This window comes from Falco cherrug, chromosome 12, assembly GCF_023634085.1.
Source record: "Falco cherrug isolate bFalChe1 chromosome 12, bFalChe1.pri, whole genome shotgun sequence".
In the NCBI taxonomy this organism is placed as follows: Eukaryota; Metazoa; Chordata; class Aves; order Falconiformes; family Falconidae; genus Falco; species Falco cherrug.
This window is the reverse complement of record NC_073708.1, coordinates 26,539,157-26,557,359: the sequence shown is the minus strand read 5'-3', so window position 1 is coordinate 26,557,359 and position 18,203 is coordinate 26,539,157. Positions and strand designations below refer to the sequence as shown.

Below are 18,203 nucleotides of genomic sequence, written 5' to 3'. Positions count from 1 at the left end.
TATATTCTGCGTTTGTTGTCTTCTTCCTTTGAGCTAGATCCATACACCCATATCCATCAGCTGATGCTTTTATGCATTAGAAGTTCCACCACAGGCATTTACTGGAATATCAAGCATTATCCACTGAAATCCATGTTTACTTGACTTATGAAGCAATCCCCAGATCATGATCTTTATGTTTCTGAATTTTAACTGAAGACAAAGTTTCCCTCAGTTTCAGCATCTCAGTAGTCTTCTGAAGGCTTCTTTTGCAGGAGGGCAGAGAACATTCCCTCTTGTAGATCTCCTTAAGTATTTTATTCCATATATCAAATTAACAATTAATTTACCCATCAGTCTTTATGAGCAATTTACCTCCCTGTCCCATAGGTATTCAAAGTATCCTCAAAGTTTCTGCCATATAATTTGGAAGAAATTATATGATATGTACACAGCAGAATACACTGTTTACAAGTTACCACAAAGTTAAATATTATATTACCACAAAAACAACAAGTTGCATTTGGAAACTCCAATGTATAATGCTAATAAGAAACCCAATTCCATCTTATTCTAATTAACCTGGAAAGCCTTCCTTTTTATAATGTGAGAGAGACTTAAAAACATTCAGAATGTTAATGAACCCACAGGTATTTCCATTCTTTTTATCTTCTCATCACCAAGAATTGTTGCTCATTTCAGTATTAGTCTGATTTTTCTTGGTATAGAGAACTTTAACATTCTAAACCACTACATCTAATTTTTTAAATAAGAAATCTTATTTTCCCTGTTTTTGATAAGAGTTGGACTTGATAAATACTGCCATTGTGTTAGCAAGAAAAGTTACTAGTCTTAAGGCTCAATAGAAGGACCCTGGATAGCTCAAAGAATTCGCAATGGGCACAATGACCGAAAAATAACCTATGCTAAGGGTCCTTTATTTTTCACTGGCAAAATTAAAGTCTTAAAGCAGGAGATATTAAGGCCTTTTATGCAACAGATCCAAGTTGGATCTACTAAAAGCTTTTTTTTTGTGTGTGTGTGTGGTGGTCACTAGCTTGTGCTGAGCCCAGATTGACTCAGTTTGAAGTCTGTGAATAGAGTCTGATAGCCAATGAAATTAGAATCCATTTTTCTGTCTAGTTAGTAGGAACAAGCTCTGAGACTTCAATCAACCTGAAGATGAGCTACCCTTTAGTCTCCAGATGTCATGCCTTCAAAGGAGAGCTAAAACTCATTTATGGAAATACTTGGAGTCCTCCTCCCCACCCCTCAAATGAATAGTCATAAAGCTGTAGGGTTCTTAAAGCCAGATCTTCAGTAATAGCACAAAATACTGCCTTTTATACTGTGCTGCAAATGCTGTAAAATAGTGCAGTATATTTTTCCACCCAGAGAGCAACACCCAGTTAACATTTAAGTTAGTGATGTGGAAATTTGTGTGACCTAATTTCAGAACCAGTCAAATGTCTTAGGTGAGAAAGTTTCACTAAAACTTAAATGCCACTGTATGTCTACTTCGCTTAAAAATGTACAGGGGAAGGGGTGGGGGAGAACTGTTATGATACAAGGGAATGCAGTAGAGAGAAAGAACCCAATATCCAAATAATAGTCCAGCTTAACTTTTGAGAATGTAGGGTCTGGAAGGTTCTCTTTCAACTCATGCATATGAGAGGCTTTCTTTGTGTTGCTCAACAGGGGAGGAGAAAAGCTGATGTTACTAGTGAACTGAGATTAATTTTGTGAAAGTCTGCAAGGCATTATTTATAGTCTGTGTGCCAGAACTGTGTTTCCATTAATGGTCTCTCCAGGCCATGCTCAAAAAAACAGTGCAGTCTCATATAGTGTAAATGAGATTTGACAACATTTTAACTGTTTATTTTTAACAGACTTCTTCCCAATGCTTCCCTTTTTCCACTGATGAACTCTCTTCATGCCTCTGTGTTCTTCCTCCTGCAGTCCAGTACATCGTTCAACAGAGATGCTGTGAAAGCAGGGACAGGCCGGCGCTTTCTTGGCGGGCTGTTAAATGATACATCCTACTGCTACACTCTGGAAGTCTCATTCTACAGCTACGTATTGGGTGGACCTACTTCTGCTGTCCCCTACACAGAAGAAGCATGTATCCTTTGGAAATCCTTCCTTCTCTTACAGCAGTGTGAACTGGGCACTTAAGGTAAATACTTCTGTCTCAGTAAGAGTTTGCTGAGATAGGAACACACAACTGGAAATGTGAGTCTGCTCCTGATGCTTTAATTTCCCTCATATTGATTCTCCATACTGTGGAAATTCAAGAAGAGAAAGACATATTAGATCAAATAAGCCATTTCCCTCTTGTATGAGATTGCCTCATGTAATTATTATAGAAACTAGTCCTGGAGAGACTGTGATCCATTCCCTTCCACAGGCTTCCATTTATTTCTTCATTTCTCTCCTTATTCTCTCATTATGCTTGTGTTTGTATTACTGTTTTAATAGCATGTTGAAAGTGCATCTTTGGTACCGAGTTAAATATCTTCTCCGCCTTTGAACTGCAGCCAAAAGGCTCTAAAGGATCCATTAGGTTCCGCAGCTGCCTCAGGGCCAGATCTTTGATACCAATTGACAAAGAATGGAAAGTGAGCTCTGCAAACAAAACTGACCAAGTTGTTCGCATTTTTGAGTGCTCCAATAGAAGCAATGTCTCATTCCTCAAAAAACACATATCCATCTGGCTATCTCAATGTATCTACAATTTGTAGAATTGTTCTGGCTGGTCTTATAATCTGTTTTTATGTTTTTCTTTTTCTTTTTGTCACCATGCTCAATCACATAACCGGGGCCCATACTTCAAGCTTGGTGTGTTATTTCATTTTGTCATTCTATCTTGGTAGCTTTTGAAATTTCCACAGGTTTAGAAACATTGCAGAGGAAGAAATATTAGCTGTGATTGCCTATTTACCTCTCCACTGCATTTTGGAAGTTGGGGAAGGTTTACAGCTTTAGGGTAGCGAGGGGGAAATTTTTATATGAGACATAATTCTTCACCATCCATGCAAATGTGCACACTGTGTGGGAATAAGAGCGAGAAACAGGGAGCAGGGAAAGCAATTCTGAATCATTTGGGGTTTTCGGGTTTGGCTTCTCCACTGAAAGTAAAATTTGGGGGATGGAGGGGGATGAATATATTAAGGTGACATCAGACTTGAGCATTTGGCATACAAGCTTATTTTTGCTCAGTAATGTTAACTGTTTCCAAGGAATAGCTTCTTACAACACACACATATGTAGTATTTCTTGCCACTGAGGAAAAAATTGCCATTACTGTTAGGTTTAGGTATTTATTTTCTTACGTCGGCATTTTGGCATTTTAAGAACATGTACTTTGGTTTCACCTTTAACTTTCCTCCTCGCTTCGTATTCATTGTACTGACAACTGCTTATTTATCTTCCTTATTTATCAAGAACAGTTTTTGCAGTGAGGAGAGGGAAGAGTCCCTATATAGACAAGATCATGATTCCCTTGAGTATGTTTTCCTCATGACTTGTAGGTCATGCTGGCTTAGTTTCCTTTTCTGTAAATATTTTTGTTTCGTGCTTCACATTACAGAGGTTTCAGGTGTGGGGTCTAACATCTTTGTCTATTTGCTTGTCTTGCCTTCTGCAGAAAGAGCTGCATCATTTTCAGTTCATTCATTTGTGACCATCAGCAGTTAGAGCACAGAAAACAGGCCCCAGATCGCAGACATCCTTCTTGGTGGTGATGTATGGAAACCTCAAGTGGTAGCTTGATTTCTACAGTTACAATTTCACCTGGCTGAGTGAAAAAGGAGGAGAGGCTGGTTTTGACTGGCCTGGGAGACAGCAAGCAGGAAAGGCTCTTTGGCCACGTAGCATGCTTCACTGGCATTTTGCCCTGGTAGGTTTTATTACTTCCTTTTCAATGGAGGGATTCTACCAAGAATGCTGCTTATGACAGCTCTTCCTCATGTGTGCAGTTTCCTAGTTAGAGAAAGAAATGGAGCTGCTTGAAGCAGTCTCTAGGCTGGTCTGCTCTAACACAGGAGTGGTTGGATTTACGCACATCCTATCCTGGCAGGGGAGAAGTTTCATATCACAGAAGTGCCTGTGACCAAAAGTAAAACAATTGCAGAATGTTCCAAGTTAGCCTGAACAGTTCTTCCAAGCTATTTGCAAGTCAGTGATTAATTAATGCTCAGATTTTTTAATGGACCTGAACCAAAGACACAGTCAGTCAGTTCATATTGGCCTCCAAGGACAGGCATGCTTCTATTAACTATCTAGCTACGTGCAGGCAGCAAGTCAAGCAAATAAATGGAGAAAATACAGTGAGCTCAAAAAACGTGAACCAACAGGGCAAGTATTCAGGAAATCTGCCTTCAAAGATGTATTTCTTAGGCCTTGGTTCATCCCACTGTGATGTTATTGGGTTGTGAGGGGTTTTGCTTTGTTTTGTTTTTAATAAAAACAGGATCAGGGAGGCTAGAATTGTTCAGAGCTTCTAGTATTGGATTAGAAGTGCAGACTAAGGCAGCCTCAAATTCAGAGAACCCACGGCCTTGAACTGAGACTACAAAGCAGATCACCCCCCACATTCAGAAACTAGCCATACTGGTTCCACATAGAGACCAAAACGAGGATCTCCAGGTTCTACAAAAATATTAATTTAGCCTAATGTTGTTCCTCTTGACAGGTGAGAAAACTGAACAAACTGAATAGTCTTTTGTTTGTACTGGTGGCATGTCAGCTTCTTTCCTTTACAGCATTCATGGCAAATAAGATCACAGTACTACCCCTTTCATGCCATTCTATAAGTGGGTTAGGTTTGTTGGTTTGGTTTTCTTTAAACCTCTTCATGTTCCTCAGGGTTTATGTACTAACTCTATGATCTGTACAAACCTCTGTGTGAGCCTGTAACAGATAAATTTCTACATTGGGTAAGATTATACATTTTGTTCAGACTTGTGTGACTGAAACATACTTTCTAATTATTGAGATAAATGGATACCTTATATGCATGAAAACAGGAGACAGACTTTCAGTCTGGTAAGTGTTATTTGAATTCTAACATTGTTAGTGTGGACAGTAACTTTTTTCAATAAGGAAAGAAAATTTTAAAAAAGGAAGGGAAGGTACCATTAAAAGTGGAAATCTGTTCCAGATTAGTCCAGTTAACATGACTGAATGTATTCTCCTAGATGAAATACCTCAAAGGTTCAGAATTTAAAGGATTACACCTGGTATGTTCTATAAAAACAAATTTGTCCCTGAGGCTGTACTGTTTAAATGAAATCCAGGATTGAAGGATCTTCTATCAGTCTGCGCAGGGGGTATATGTTTGGGACACATATATGGTAGGATAGCAGCATCCTGCGGAGTGTTGAATTTCTGGCCTCTTCTAACACAGAGAGTTAACATGGTTGCATGAATCTCTCAGGCCTTAATCAGTAATGGTTACTGCTGGAGTGTTTCTTGTATTTTCATCCTGCAAACAAAGCACTGCATCAGGTGTAACTTCCTGAACGTTCTGTTATACATTCCTTCAGAGGTATGTGTGTGCCTGGTAGGTCTGTGTCTAACTGATATGTACCTGGTGTATGAGAAACATTAGGAATATGTTCTGTAAGCCTGGCTCTGCAGAATACCCTACGATAACATGTGCTGTAGATAACAGTGAATTTACTCTGTTTCGAAGGCATAATAAGAGGATTGCAGTCTTGTCGGTTAGTTGCCTGCAAGTGGACAGAGAAATGTTTAAAACCCTTCTCACACATGCACACATTTGGTGGTAACTGATTAAAAAGGCAGCGCAGCAACAGTTTGCTCAGCACCAGGTGAAGAAGCTTTAAAATGAGCTGATATGCTTCCATTAAATACCATGTTTTACTAGGCATTTACAGGGCTTATGACACAAGGCATGTAAACTGCTCTGTAACATTCACCACCAGCAGCTCAACTGCTGAGCTGTCTAGAAACACACCAGCCTCATAGCTGGGCAGGGAACAAAGGATAAAAGGAGGGGGGGGGAGGGGGGGAGGATGAATCCCCAGCTGTAGGACTCTGAGCGCTGCTCTGATAACACACCCAGAATTGCTTTCCACTACAGCTGCTGATCAGCGGCCGTCACAGCCTGACCTGAAAGTGGCCAGTAAAGTAGTCTCACATCAACAGTTTTAAAATCTATTGGGTTCATTTTTTAGAGTGTTATAACCGGATCCCTGCTGCACAGCAGGCAGCCCATAAGAGAGCATAAAAGGTTTTACTCTTCCAGGGACTAGCCATGAGGTAGGAAGATAGAAATGATGGATACCAGGCAAGAACTGCTATGATTGTAGCCTGGTAGCTGTAGGGGAGAATAATCATCAAGATGGGTGGCCACCACAACTGTCAGCATGTCCATGCCTTTTTGTATATTTTTGTCTAATTTCTAATCCTCCTCCAGGTGGGGAGGGCTCTCATGCAAAGATGGGACTTTACTCACCTGTATGTATGGCTTTACTCATTGAAATCACTTCTAAGTGGAACAAAAGACAGGAACCCTGGACTGAGGGTCTGGTGGGACAGTTCTTTGCACAGCTTTTCTAAGCACATCACTTCACCTCTTTAATTTAATGTTCTCAATATAAAGAATGAATTTAAACTTCTTTTGTAAAGAAACAAACAAGCAAACAGACAAAAACTTTTTGGAAGCCATGGGTGAAGAACACAAAAGAAAGAGATAGGACTAATATTATCATAAGGTAGGTCTTTTCAAGTTACAAACAGCTGAGAAATCATCTCAATACTTTAAAACAGTATAGCTGAACCAACTTGCAAAGATAACACTTGGTACCTTCTGCTTTACTGAATGTGTTGAATTGGAAACTTTGCATCCTTAAACTGGGTGTAGTTGCATTGCTGAACTCTTTCCTGGTTGTAGACATAAAAATGTGTTTATGTGGCTACAGCCCCAGAATGAATGCTTGGACTGACTAGTCTCTTCAGGTGCCTAACAGCAGCTTGCGTCATGGGCTCCTGGCACAATTGGGACCACTGGGTTCATTCCTATTCTTAACTTGAAGTAGAATATCAACCTGCTGCTTGACTGGGGATTCGAGCAGTTAAATACCCTGGAGGAAACAGTCATTTGCTTATATCCAGATTCCTTTTAAAGAGTGCTTGGATCTCAGTAAATGCCTGTCCTGGGGAAAAGAAATCTGTATGCAAACTACAATTCCAGTAAAAGCATCTATAACTTTTAGAGCTTCATGGACCTCCCAGTCCTCTAGGGCAAATGTACTTGGTTATTTTGGGCTTTTTTACTTTAGTTTTTTTGGAACTGTCTGTCCTGATCCTTCTAGCTCTGTTAGTGATATTCTTAAGAGAAGATCCTCATGAGCCAGATTATGGCGCTTGCAGGTTCATTGCCACCCAGTAAAGGCAACATTACTCACAAAAGCCAATGAAGTATGAAAGGCTGTGCTGATAAAGCTGAGGGAGCTCTGCAGAGGTTATCCAGCGTGGCTTGTGTTTGAACTTGAGCTAGAGCTTGTTGCCAAGATGATTTCAAAGTAAGTTTGGCACATGCTCAGGAAAAGACATCCAAAGGTCTAAATCTTCATCTTCATCCCTCCTCTGCTAAGCTTCTAGAAACAATCTTCTTTATGTGTGTTGCAAAAAATGGCATTAATCCTAATCCTGCAGATTTTCCTATGAGTGACCTCCTTGCACGTCGTCTCTCCTGTATTTGGTTGTTTCTCAGTACCACGGTTTGGGCTGTCTTTGAGGAAAGAAAACAAAATCCTCTTTCAACTCCCCAGTCTGTGTGGAAGTGTCAAGGTTTACAGCCATAATTTCAAATGCTCTTAATATTACTGGAAGCATAGAGTTAAATTATAGAGTTGTAAAGTTACTTTATAGTGATAATGCTGTCAAGCATCAATATCTCTGCCCCAGGGCACCATGGAAACTCAGTTAATGATATAAGAAGCTGATATTTTTCAGGGTTGCAGCTGTTGGCTCATACCCAGACGGAATCTGTGTGTTTGTTCATATTGGGTATATACAAGGGGACCTGCTCAAAGAAAATTAAGAGACAGTGAAAGTCTGTTTAATGAAGTTCAGTGGAATGAAAGTGCAAAGCGGTGTATGGTGTTGCAGTATGCGCTCTCTTTCCCTCATAGGGCTCAATACAGCGGACAGTGCTGTAGAAAAATACTTATTTCACTGTAAGAGAGGGTGTTTGTTGGAGAGAGTCTATATTTGTATGTAGATTTGTTTATCTAGTTGCCTGTAGCACTGACTGCATCAATCTGTGCAGACACCGTCTGGGAGTATCAGTAAAGAAATGGAAATTAAGGCAAGTGACTACAGTCAGTTTAGGAATATCTATAATTTTTGTAATGGATTTCTTAGCATCTGTATCCCAGAGTGCTTTGATAGCCTCAGATGAAAGATGCTATAAAAGTGCAAAGTGTTATTATAAAGGTAGGGTTTTTCTTTTAAAGAAAGATTTATTTTTTTCTCTCTGAAATGCAGAACATCGGTCTTGGAAGGCATCCTCGAAGTATTTCCTGGAGATTTAACCATATGAGTCCAGTTACCTTTCGGCTAGGAGCCAAGTATCAGATACCATGCATGTGAGTGGGAAAATGGTCTTGCAGGTAACTGCTGCAGTAAGAGTGGTCTTGAGTAACTGGTTCATTTCTCTTTGTGCCCAGGTTCTTTGAAGGCTGCCCATTTGGTAAGCATTCATGTGGCTTTCTTTGGGGAAGGAGGGGGAGAGCAGGTCAGACTCACAGGCCTGTTCTAAGTAGAAATGAAAGGGAGTTTGGAAGCTGAGGATCTAGTCTTGCAGGGAATGAAGCATCAGAGGTATTCAGAGCCTACCTGTCCTATCAGATTTTAAGACACAAGCTAGATTGAGCACCATGGTTTGCTCCAGATTTGTGTTGTCCTGAGCACTCTAAAGGAGGACCCCATGAGGGTGTAGATTAATTTCCCTCTTTTGTACACAGGTTTCTTTCGCAGGGATACTATGTTTCAGGCAAGAGAAGAGATGGTTGTTGTGGGACCAGAATTTAAGGAGGGTGCACATCCAGAACCATAGAAAGGCTCTTCGAAGAGCAGAAAGACTTCAGTAGCTGTGAGGCTGGACTGGGGAATTTGCACAGGTTGACTTGAAAGCCCTCAATATATACTTTATTCAGGAGCAGAGACCTTGTGGACAGTGGGAGCATAAACCTCTTACAGAGGCACATGTGCAAATATTGTTCCTGCTTCCCATCAGCTGTCTTCAACTCAGTGCTGGCAGAGAACGTGCTCTTTGGCCTAGGGAGGGCTGTATCCAGTGACACGGGTAGACTGATCCTTATAAGCCAGTCAAGATGAGTAAGACCACCTCTATCTTCTATCCAATGCAGTCTTTGGGGTTTCTGTTGAGACGCTGCATGCTAACTGGAGCCAAACTCTCACTGAGGTTTTGCTGACTGAAATCCTCATCAGTGCTTTCCGTTCCAAGCTATCAATGGCTTATGGTTGCTATCAGGCCAGCTTAATCAGTCTAATCTCTAATTCAAAATGGTTTTGATTGTGGTGTAAAAACAAGTCATAAAATTTGCCAGTGAATAATAAATGTTGTTACATTTTTCTATTAGTATTCCTTTTGCACACAGGAGAAAATAACTTTGACCAAGCACAAGTGGTGCTTTTGCTGAATGGTTGGAAGGAGAAGTTGACTACATGAGTGAGTGCAGAGTTGTGGCTAATACAAACAAGGGGGGGAGCTACCTCCAGGCACTGTTATCCCTCTTGGAATTGGCTTTCAAGGTTTTGAACGCTTCTCTTATGAACTGGCTTTTCGGTAAACTTGTATTTTTCCTTTGTCTTATAAGCAACTTAGACAAAACTAAGCATATAGAACTGATAGTGAGGCTCTTGGGTGCTCAGAACACCATAAAAATGCTATTAGACCCATAGTTAAAATAATTCTTTGGTAAATGTTAAATTCCTATTAGTAACACTTGCTAAACTTAAGTGCAAAGGAAAGGGCAAGGCTAATCTGAAAGGCAACGGAGAGCAGGGCTTAAAAGATATTAACAGTTCGTTGGAAATGTCTGAGGGGAGTGGTTAATATGACTAAAGAGTAACGTCTGTGGGTTGAAGATTTAGGTTGGGAGAGGGCTTTAGCCAGTGCTGTGCTTTGGAGCTTTCCCAAATGTCAATGGGAATGAAGGGGGAAAAAAAAGGCATTCAGAATGAGGCATTTTTCAAAAAGCAATAAACAGAAAAATTGCAGTGTCTCTGTGATAGGTCTCTGCTTTTCTGCCAGCCTGTAGTGGGTTTTGTGTGTCCCCATGTTTGTCATCTTCCTCCTCTGTGTCTCTTCACTTCTGGCTGAGTCTTCTGCCTGTGCCTGCCTGTCTTGTGTCTGTATCCTCACCATCTTGTTTGCAGTTGTAGGTTGTTACCCCTACCCTGTGCCTTTGTCAGTCTCATCTGATTTTCTGCAGGTGGTGTTTCATTAATCAGACACACCCAGTCTCTGCTTTTTGTTCACTTTATGCTGTCTTTCACCTAAACTATCCCTTTTTTCTTTTATATTTTGCCACCTAAAGGCTCAGCAGGGCTTACTGGCGATTAAGGGGAATTCTAGGGTGGGAGCAGAAGTTATTTTTAACTACTATTTCTTTAGTCCCAAATACCAACATCCTGAAAGGGAATCAGGTAATGTTTTTTAGGACACTCAGCAAAGACATTAGTGTCTGTCTGTCTTAGCTGCTTGACTAATTGCAACTGAATTTGATAGTGATACAGGTCTCAGAGATACTGTATTCCTACAAGTTTCATGAAAAATAGCTGGTTGAATGATTAGAGAGTCCAAATTTAATCTTTCCAGTAGGGACAGCTGCATCTCTGTTGTTAGAAAACAGAGGAGGACAGTAGGCATGAAAGTCACAGGAAACAGATCCCACATCTCCTTGCCTTCCTGGGCATGTCACTGGTGAGTAGAAACCTCCCTTCACTTTATTTTTGTCTGAAAACTTTTACCTCTAACATCTCTGCAAACCTTAATAAAGGGTATCTCCTAGCATCCTGAAAAGCAGATTGCATCTTCTCCATCAAGCCACTGTTGAAAGAGGCCACAAACCTAGCCAGTACACTTCACAGGTGAAGAGAATACCCATTCAAGCCAAGGCAGATACATGCCCACCTCAAACTAGCAGCATTTCTTGTCACCTAGAGGTGGAACTTTGTCCAGGGTTCAGATGAACAAAGCCTGAACATGTCTCAGGCAGAAACTAAATCTGCAGCTTTAATCCACTGTTCAGAAACCTTTGTGTTTCAATAAAAGCAGGATGGGTCTGATTCTTCCACATCTCATCTTATAATGGAAGAACAACCAAATCAGCTCAGATCAAAACCAGTCCTCTGCAGTGTTTTGTCTTTGACAGAAACCAAAAGCAGGTGGCTAAGAAAAATATAATAATAGAATAAGCATATAACAATACAACCTTGAATATTCTTCCACCTTCTAGCAATTAGTGGTTTGGGGATCCTGGAGCCAGAGGAGTTAGAATCCACAGGATCATTTAAGTTGGAGAAGACCTTTAAGATCATCGAGTCAAACCGTTGACCTGGCACTGCCAAGTCCACCACTAAACCATGTCCCTAAGCAAGAAATTGACACATCTTTTAAATACTTTCAGGGATGGTGACTCAACCACTTCTCTTGGCAGTCTGTTCCAATGCTTAACAGTCTTTTTGATGAGGAAATTTTTCCTAATATCCAGCCTAAACCTCGCCTGGCACAACTGGAGGTCATTTCCTCTTGTCCTGTTGCTTGTTACTTGCAAGAAGAGACCAACACCCACAAGCTGATTATGTCTGTAGTAACACTCAATGGATTTGTCTCCCATGAACCTGTATACATTTTTAGTATCCACAGCATTCCTTGCTAGGGATTTCCACGGCTTAGTAATATCTTGTTTGTTTTAAGCCTACCACCTGCAAGCTTTATTTTGTGGTTCCTAATTGTTACACTGGATGCAGCATTGATCTCCATCTGCTTTCCCCAGGGCACTCATATCAGGCTCCTTTTTTTCCACATTTGAGGTCTCCTAGCCTACCTAGTTATTCACTGTCTTGAGTATTTATCCTGTACACCATAAGCAGAAAAATATTACCAGATCAGAATTATTCCTTCATTTCTAGAGTTGGTGTACCATCTTACACTTTCTCTCTTGGTATACACAACTGTATGAGTAGCCAAGCAATGGAGAATCAACTCCAGTGACTCTAATGGTAGAGTCTGTATCTGCTGTGCATTGTGATTTTCACTTGTGCTTGGGAAAAATCCTGCCCTGTTCACACAAGCAGCAGGTATAAGCACCAAAATGAGAGAGAGAGAGCTTTCAGTTTCAGAGTATGCACTGTAATCACCATGTGTTCAGTTCCTCATGCACTTAACAGTCTTTGTGTGTTCTCTCATACTCTTTCCCAAAACTTAGGAGGGATTCAAAGCTTATTAAATTAACTGAATTTCTGTTCAGCGTAGGCTGGAGTTCTGGTCATCCAGCTAAAAGAGTTTAGGAACCAACTCCTGCTGGAGGAATATGTGGCTTTTGAAAATTGCAACATACCAAATAGTTTCTGTCATTATGATTGTTGTGCATCACTCCTCCTCAGCAAACAAACTTCTGGATATATATATGCTCCCACAGTCAGGCTGCATTCATGATTCTGTCAGGCCAGTTTTTCCTTTTTCTAAAACTAAGCAATCCTTATTAAACCAGCAACTGACATCTGATGCCACGAAAGACAAAATGATAGGTGACAATCCATTCATCTTTTCCTCATCGTCCAGTGCCTCAGGAAATCCAGTATGTAGTTTAACTACTCAAGACCTCTCATGTAGCAAAGAGGGATCTGCAGGGCAGTGGAGTGTCACATGTAGCAAAAGCTTACACTGGACTGGTATCTGCAGGCTGGAGCAGTGTTGGAGGGCATGTGCCAAGTGACATCTCTTTCCACCATATCAATACACGACAGATCTCAAGCTTCCTTTCAATAAATGCTGGAACAGGCTGTTCAAGTGGAATGTAGCTGGTTTAATCAAGGTAGGGGATGGAAATGGCTTGGACGATCCAGCTGCCTTCCCAGTGGCTCTCTAGAAGAGAGGCAGCTGGACTGCTAACACTCCTGTGTGGTGAAGGCAGGACTGCATCGTTCTGCCAGGCCAGGGGGGGAGAGTCTACAGTACTTCAGTCCCATTGTTCTTGTTTTCAAACCTTTCTATCTTGGATTTTCTGTGGATTTCTCCAAGGTCTGGTAAGTGGCTGGTTCTGTTGGCAGAATACAACTTCAGGCTCCTTGTCTCTTACTGTGTAGCAATAGTACCTCGCCTTGAGAAGGTGCCTATGACTGTGCCTGTTAACAGACTCACAATCTCATATTCTTGCTGTGAAACCGTGAAGATTTGAGACTGGGCTATTTCTGGGTCAACAGGGTCATCATCCTAGTGTCCCTTCTTCCTTACTTAATGATTCCTCTTTGCACTGCATCCCTCACATGTCTGCCAAGTAGAATTTGTTGCATTGACTTTCTTTCCAAAGCCTGCCCAGAAGGACAGCTTTCCTTCAACCAGGACGCAGAAATGGCCTGTGTCTCCAGAACCATCAATATTTTTCTTGAGATGATAAATGAACTGCCAATAAACTGAGGCAGCTGCCAGATCCATCTGAGAAACAGACCTTCAGACCCGATTTATCCGTGCTTGGTTTATTTATGTGTCTGGAAACTTTCAAGATGCAAACAGAGGACTAACCACTCTGAGGCAGCCACCGAAAATTAGGTGGTATAGATAGATGCAGCGGGAGTTTATGGACTGGTTCAGATACAGAGGCTAGCACAGAGTAATAGCTAATCTCAAACAAGAAAATGGCATGAGATTCATCATAGGAAATACCACAGAAGAGAAAGAAAACTCTCAAAGACAGACCTAAATTCTCGTACTTGCTATATCGTTCAGTTTGTTTTTCTCCATCTCTTCTGGCCTTCTTGTTTATAATTCAGGTTTTTGCATGATCTCTGAAATTTGTGTTAAGATTTTGCTAGGGAGAGGAGGTATGCCTCATCAGTCATGTTGTGCCCGGAGGTGTGGGACCAGTATATGTGCTTCAGTGAGTAAGGTTTGTAGAGAGACCAGTCTGGTTCCGAACCAGCCGATAGAGTTGGAAAAAGCAGAGTCTCTGTGTTTAGGGTCCTTTTACTGGGCAGCGGGTGTGTGTGTGTGTGTGTTCATATACACTCACCCCAAAACTTCTGACCCTATTTTCTTGGTTCCAACCAGGAAAAGATATTAAGTTTGGGCAAAATGTATGGAAACAGGCAGCTGAGCAAAGGAAAGAGACTCAACTAATGCTTCTGCTGGGGGAAAGACTGGAGCGAGTTCAAACACTATTGCACACCGGAGGGTCTGTATAGGGGAGCTGCTGTAAAATGGTCCAGCACAGGGAGAATTTCAGCTGACACACAATCCGTATTGCTGGAGAAACCAGGGGTAGGGACTGGGTCTCAGTAGTTGCGCTTTTGGTGGGACAGTTGCTTTCTACTTCAAATCAGGCCTGCCCTGACACAGAGCCCTGCGACCCAGGAGCATGAGCTCGAGCTCCTGGCTGATGGGAGGCACAGGCAAGTCCGAGGGAGTAAAACCAGTGAGGATGAGCGCTCGCTGTCAGCTCTTAGGAGGAGAGCAGAGGCCCAGAAGCCTGGTGCCTCTTTGCAACTCTCCGTAGTTCTCTCCCGGTGTAAGGTCGGGCCTAATGAAGCCATTTCCCCCTGCCCGCCTTGCCTGCCCGCCTGGGCCAGCACCCGGCAGCGCCGCTCACGCTTGCCTGTAGCTCAAGTGCCCTCTTCTGGCACCGCACGTGTCTGTCCTCAGTGGCAGCCGAGGGACGAGCAGCGGGTGTTTTTCCGATGGTTGCCGAAATCAAGAACAAAGCAGGGTTTTCTCTTCCTTTGCTTCCCCTCTGCGTCCTGGACAGTCTCGACAGGCCGCAGTGGTCAGAGTAGAAGGAGCCTCCCTGTTGTACCAGCCTGGCTATGTCAAAGCTGTTCTGTGTGACAGAGATGTGACGATTTTGTTTGCATCTGAGGTCATTAAAAAAAGATGCTTTTATTCTCTTTCGTCTTTTTTTCCCTGTCTTATCTTTAGCTGGTGTAAATCTGTCGCTATCTTGATTTACACCAGCTGAGAATGTGGTGGCCTTTTCCTGCTTATGTTTTATGCTCTCCACTGTATAAATTGTCTCTGGGCTATTCTTGACCTGTTGATGTCAATAGTTTTCACTGTGAATCCCAATGGGATCTAGATTCGACCTCTATGGAATACCAGACAATGTTTGGTGATGAAACGTGGGAAGAGGAGAACGTGCGGCCACTGTCAGAGAAGTTCCCATGCTAAGCACTCAGTTGGAAAAGGAAAGTTTAGATGCACTTGTTAATGTGAATTCAAGGTTAGCAGTACACAGCACAGCAACTGCATCTGTCTGCAGAGGGATTTAAAATCAGCCTTTAATAAGAAAAAGGAGTTTCCTGCACTGCTTTATCGCATCAGTTACCATAAGAGGCCTTTGCATGTGCTTTGGATTTTTCTCTATATTTAAGTAGCATTTCAAGCCATAATTGATTATAGCTAAATTTGTGTTACAAAGTAGGGAACAGCAGGTCAGGACATTTACACTGTGAGACAAGACTGAGCCTGATTCCCATTTAGATCCGTTATAGCAGAAGGGTAGTGTTTTTTCCCCTGGTAACAAGCAGTGTCTCAGCTATTGAGTACAATGCTGTATTAATAATTCTGTACTTATTGTAGGCTCTCTGAATGCAAATCTCTCACACACAAGCTGGATTGGCATAAACCCATTTAGGAAGCACACATACAATTTGTCCTGCCCTCCACTGGGTTTATGAGGAGTGAAAGGACCTGGAGTCAGGATTGCCAGGTTTTGCAAAGTGCCGAGCTGGAAGTGAAAATCCAGCTTCTACCTTCAAGGTGAAAAGGACATAGGAGATTCTGGTGGTTTTGGTCTGCCTGAGGATCTTCCTGCATTAGTCCCTGCCCCGTTATACGCACTTTAAAACTGACATATGCTGACATTGGTTTTTTTCCTGGTCACTTCACAGTTAGTTAAATAAGGTCTCAGGACTGAAGTTCAGGAAATGTGGCTTCGAATAATGTGATTTTATTTAAACTCTGTGCCTGTGTTTCATCTTGCATTCCTTCTCGGTCCTGGGAGCTTAGATGGTATTTAGACAGAGATGGTCTGTGGCGAAGTACAGCACCCTTGCAGTGTTACTATACCAACCCAGGAATGCAGGGACAAGTATCTTGGCAGAGATCACGTGCCAAGAGCTGAGATGAGACAAGCTAAGAGTTTCCAAACCAATACAAATTGAGATATTAAAGTAGTTAATGTGAACAGACATGACTGAAGACAATAGACAATACTTAAAATTTACCTCATGACTTTCAAAGTGATTATCCCAAATATGATATAAGGATAAAGTGAACATAGTTATCGTCTAACATTTCACTTTAAGGCTACTGCTCTGCATAGGAAAATGTGTATGTGTCAGTGCGTGCATACATTAGATACGCATATATGCCATAACTTTTTTTCTGAAGTACATTCTCAAGATTCATGAAGGAAATGAATTATGACAGAGGGAGAAACTCGCAGGCCTCCCTTTGTGTGTGGGAGCTCCAAGCCACCACTGCAGCGAACAAAGATGCCCCTCTATCAGTCCTCTGCAGACAGCCCTGGAACTGGAGCAGCCTGGAGTAATGGTGCTGAGAAGTTGGTATGATAACAAGGCAAAGCAAAGTATAGCCTAACAGGATGACAGCGCAAGGCACCAAAAATAGGTGGCTTTTGTATGATTATAATAGCACCACCTGCTTTCAGAACGTTAGTCATCCCGTAAATGTGTCCATTCCAGCGAATAACCTTGAGGGAGCTGATACAGAAATCCATAGAAACGAGGCACTGAATCTGAGCAGAGAAAAGGGAGAAGAGTGGGGACTCGCCAGGCTGAAAAGAGCCTGCTGGCGGGGGAAATAGGAACAGCCTGGAAATGTGTGCATGCATGTGTGGGTGTGTATGGGGTAGCAGAGAAGTATGTACACTTCTTGAAGGGAAGGATTTATTTCCTTCTCATCAAACCTCAGCGCCTGCTGCTTTCTTTGATTTTTCTCTAGCAGGGGCAATCTAGGCACTCAGTGATGATAAATAACCCTGTATTACAAGGTGACATGCACAGTGACACAATAATATGGAGAGAAAGAGAAGAACCCAAAGGGACAGAGTTTCTGTGCAATTTATTTATTTCCCATGTGTGCTCTGCAGTGCAGGCAGTCTGGGAGCCCCATCTCACTGGCTTCTGCTGCAGCCTGGTGGGGGTTCTTAAGGAAGCCTGAAAACCTCAAACCTTGCTAGCATCAACAGTCTCCCCAAAAAGCTGTATTTTTCCTGGTGAGCTTTGTTTGCAGTGACCTTGGTAGAATGTTTCAGTCCTGTTTCGATTAAGGGCCTTTTGGGACCTTGTGTTTGATCTGTAGTTAAGAGGTAGCTCTGCGTGTCAGGATACCTGCGTTCAGCTGTGAGCTCCATCGCAGATTCCTTCCCTAGCCTCCGGTGAGTCACGCAATCTTCCTTCCTGCGTTTCCCGATTAGCAGGCTTTCAGCTTTGCGATCATAACGGGTTTTTAACATTGCATTTGTGTGCAATTTCCTGGATTTTGTCAAAGCAAACTGAGAGCAGAAGTGGTGTTGTGCTGACACGCACAGTATATCAGCAGGGCTGAGCCTTCAGCTTCACTGAGCAGGATGCTGCTGCTTGGGCTAAGAGAATAGCAAATTGTCATTCTCTGTTGGACCAACATACGGAAAGAAAAAAGGTACATTTTGCCAGAGGGTTTCCTGGCCATTTACTGATGACTAAGGATGTCCAGGACTTGACAGTCTGAATTCTGTTTGTGGCTTTGTAAAGAGCTTGCAGACTCAGTGCCTGTCCTTTCCTCTCCCAGCCTTTTCTTGGATGAAAATGCAGGACAAGAGAAATGGCATTGTCTAGACGATGACACGGGGCTAGGACACAGTCTAGTGAGATAAAAGGAGAATGGAACAGGCATACAGAGCAAAGTAATTTGCCTAAATCTGCACAACTAGATCTCCTGACTCCTT

At 42.1% G+C, this 18,203-nt stretch overlaps 1 protein-coding gene across 2 annotated transcripts in view; it reads left to right on the top strand.

The window, feature by feature from the left end:
* The window catches only part of LOC102050576 (BEN domain-containing protein 5), a 965,017-nt gene that overhangs the window by 872,342 nt on the left and 74,472 nt on the right, over positions 1-18,203 (top strand). For both annotated transcript variants that reach the window (XM_055724205.1, XM_055724204.1), the window contains exon 11: positions 1,939-2,101. In XM_055724205.1, the coding sequence (XP_055580180.1) occupies positions 1,939-2,101 (163 nt within the window). The remainder of the gene's footprint in view (positions 1-1,938; positions 2,102-18,203) is intronic.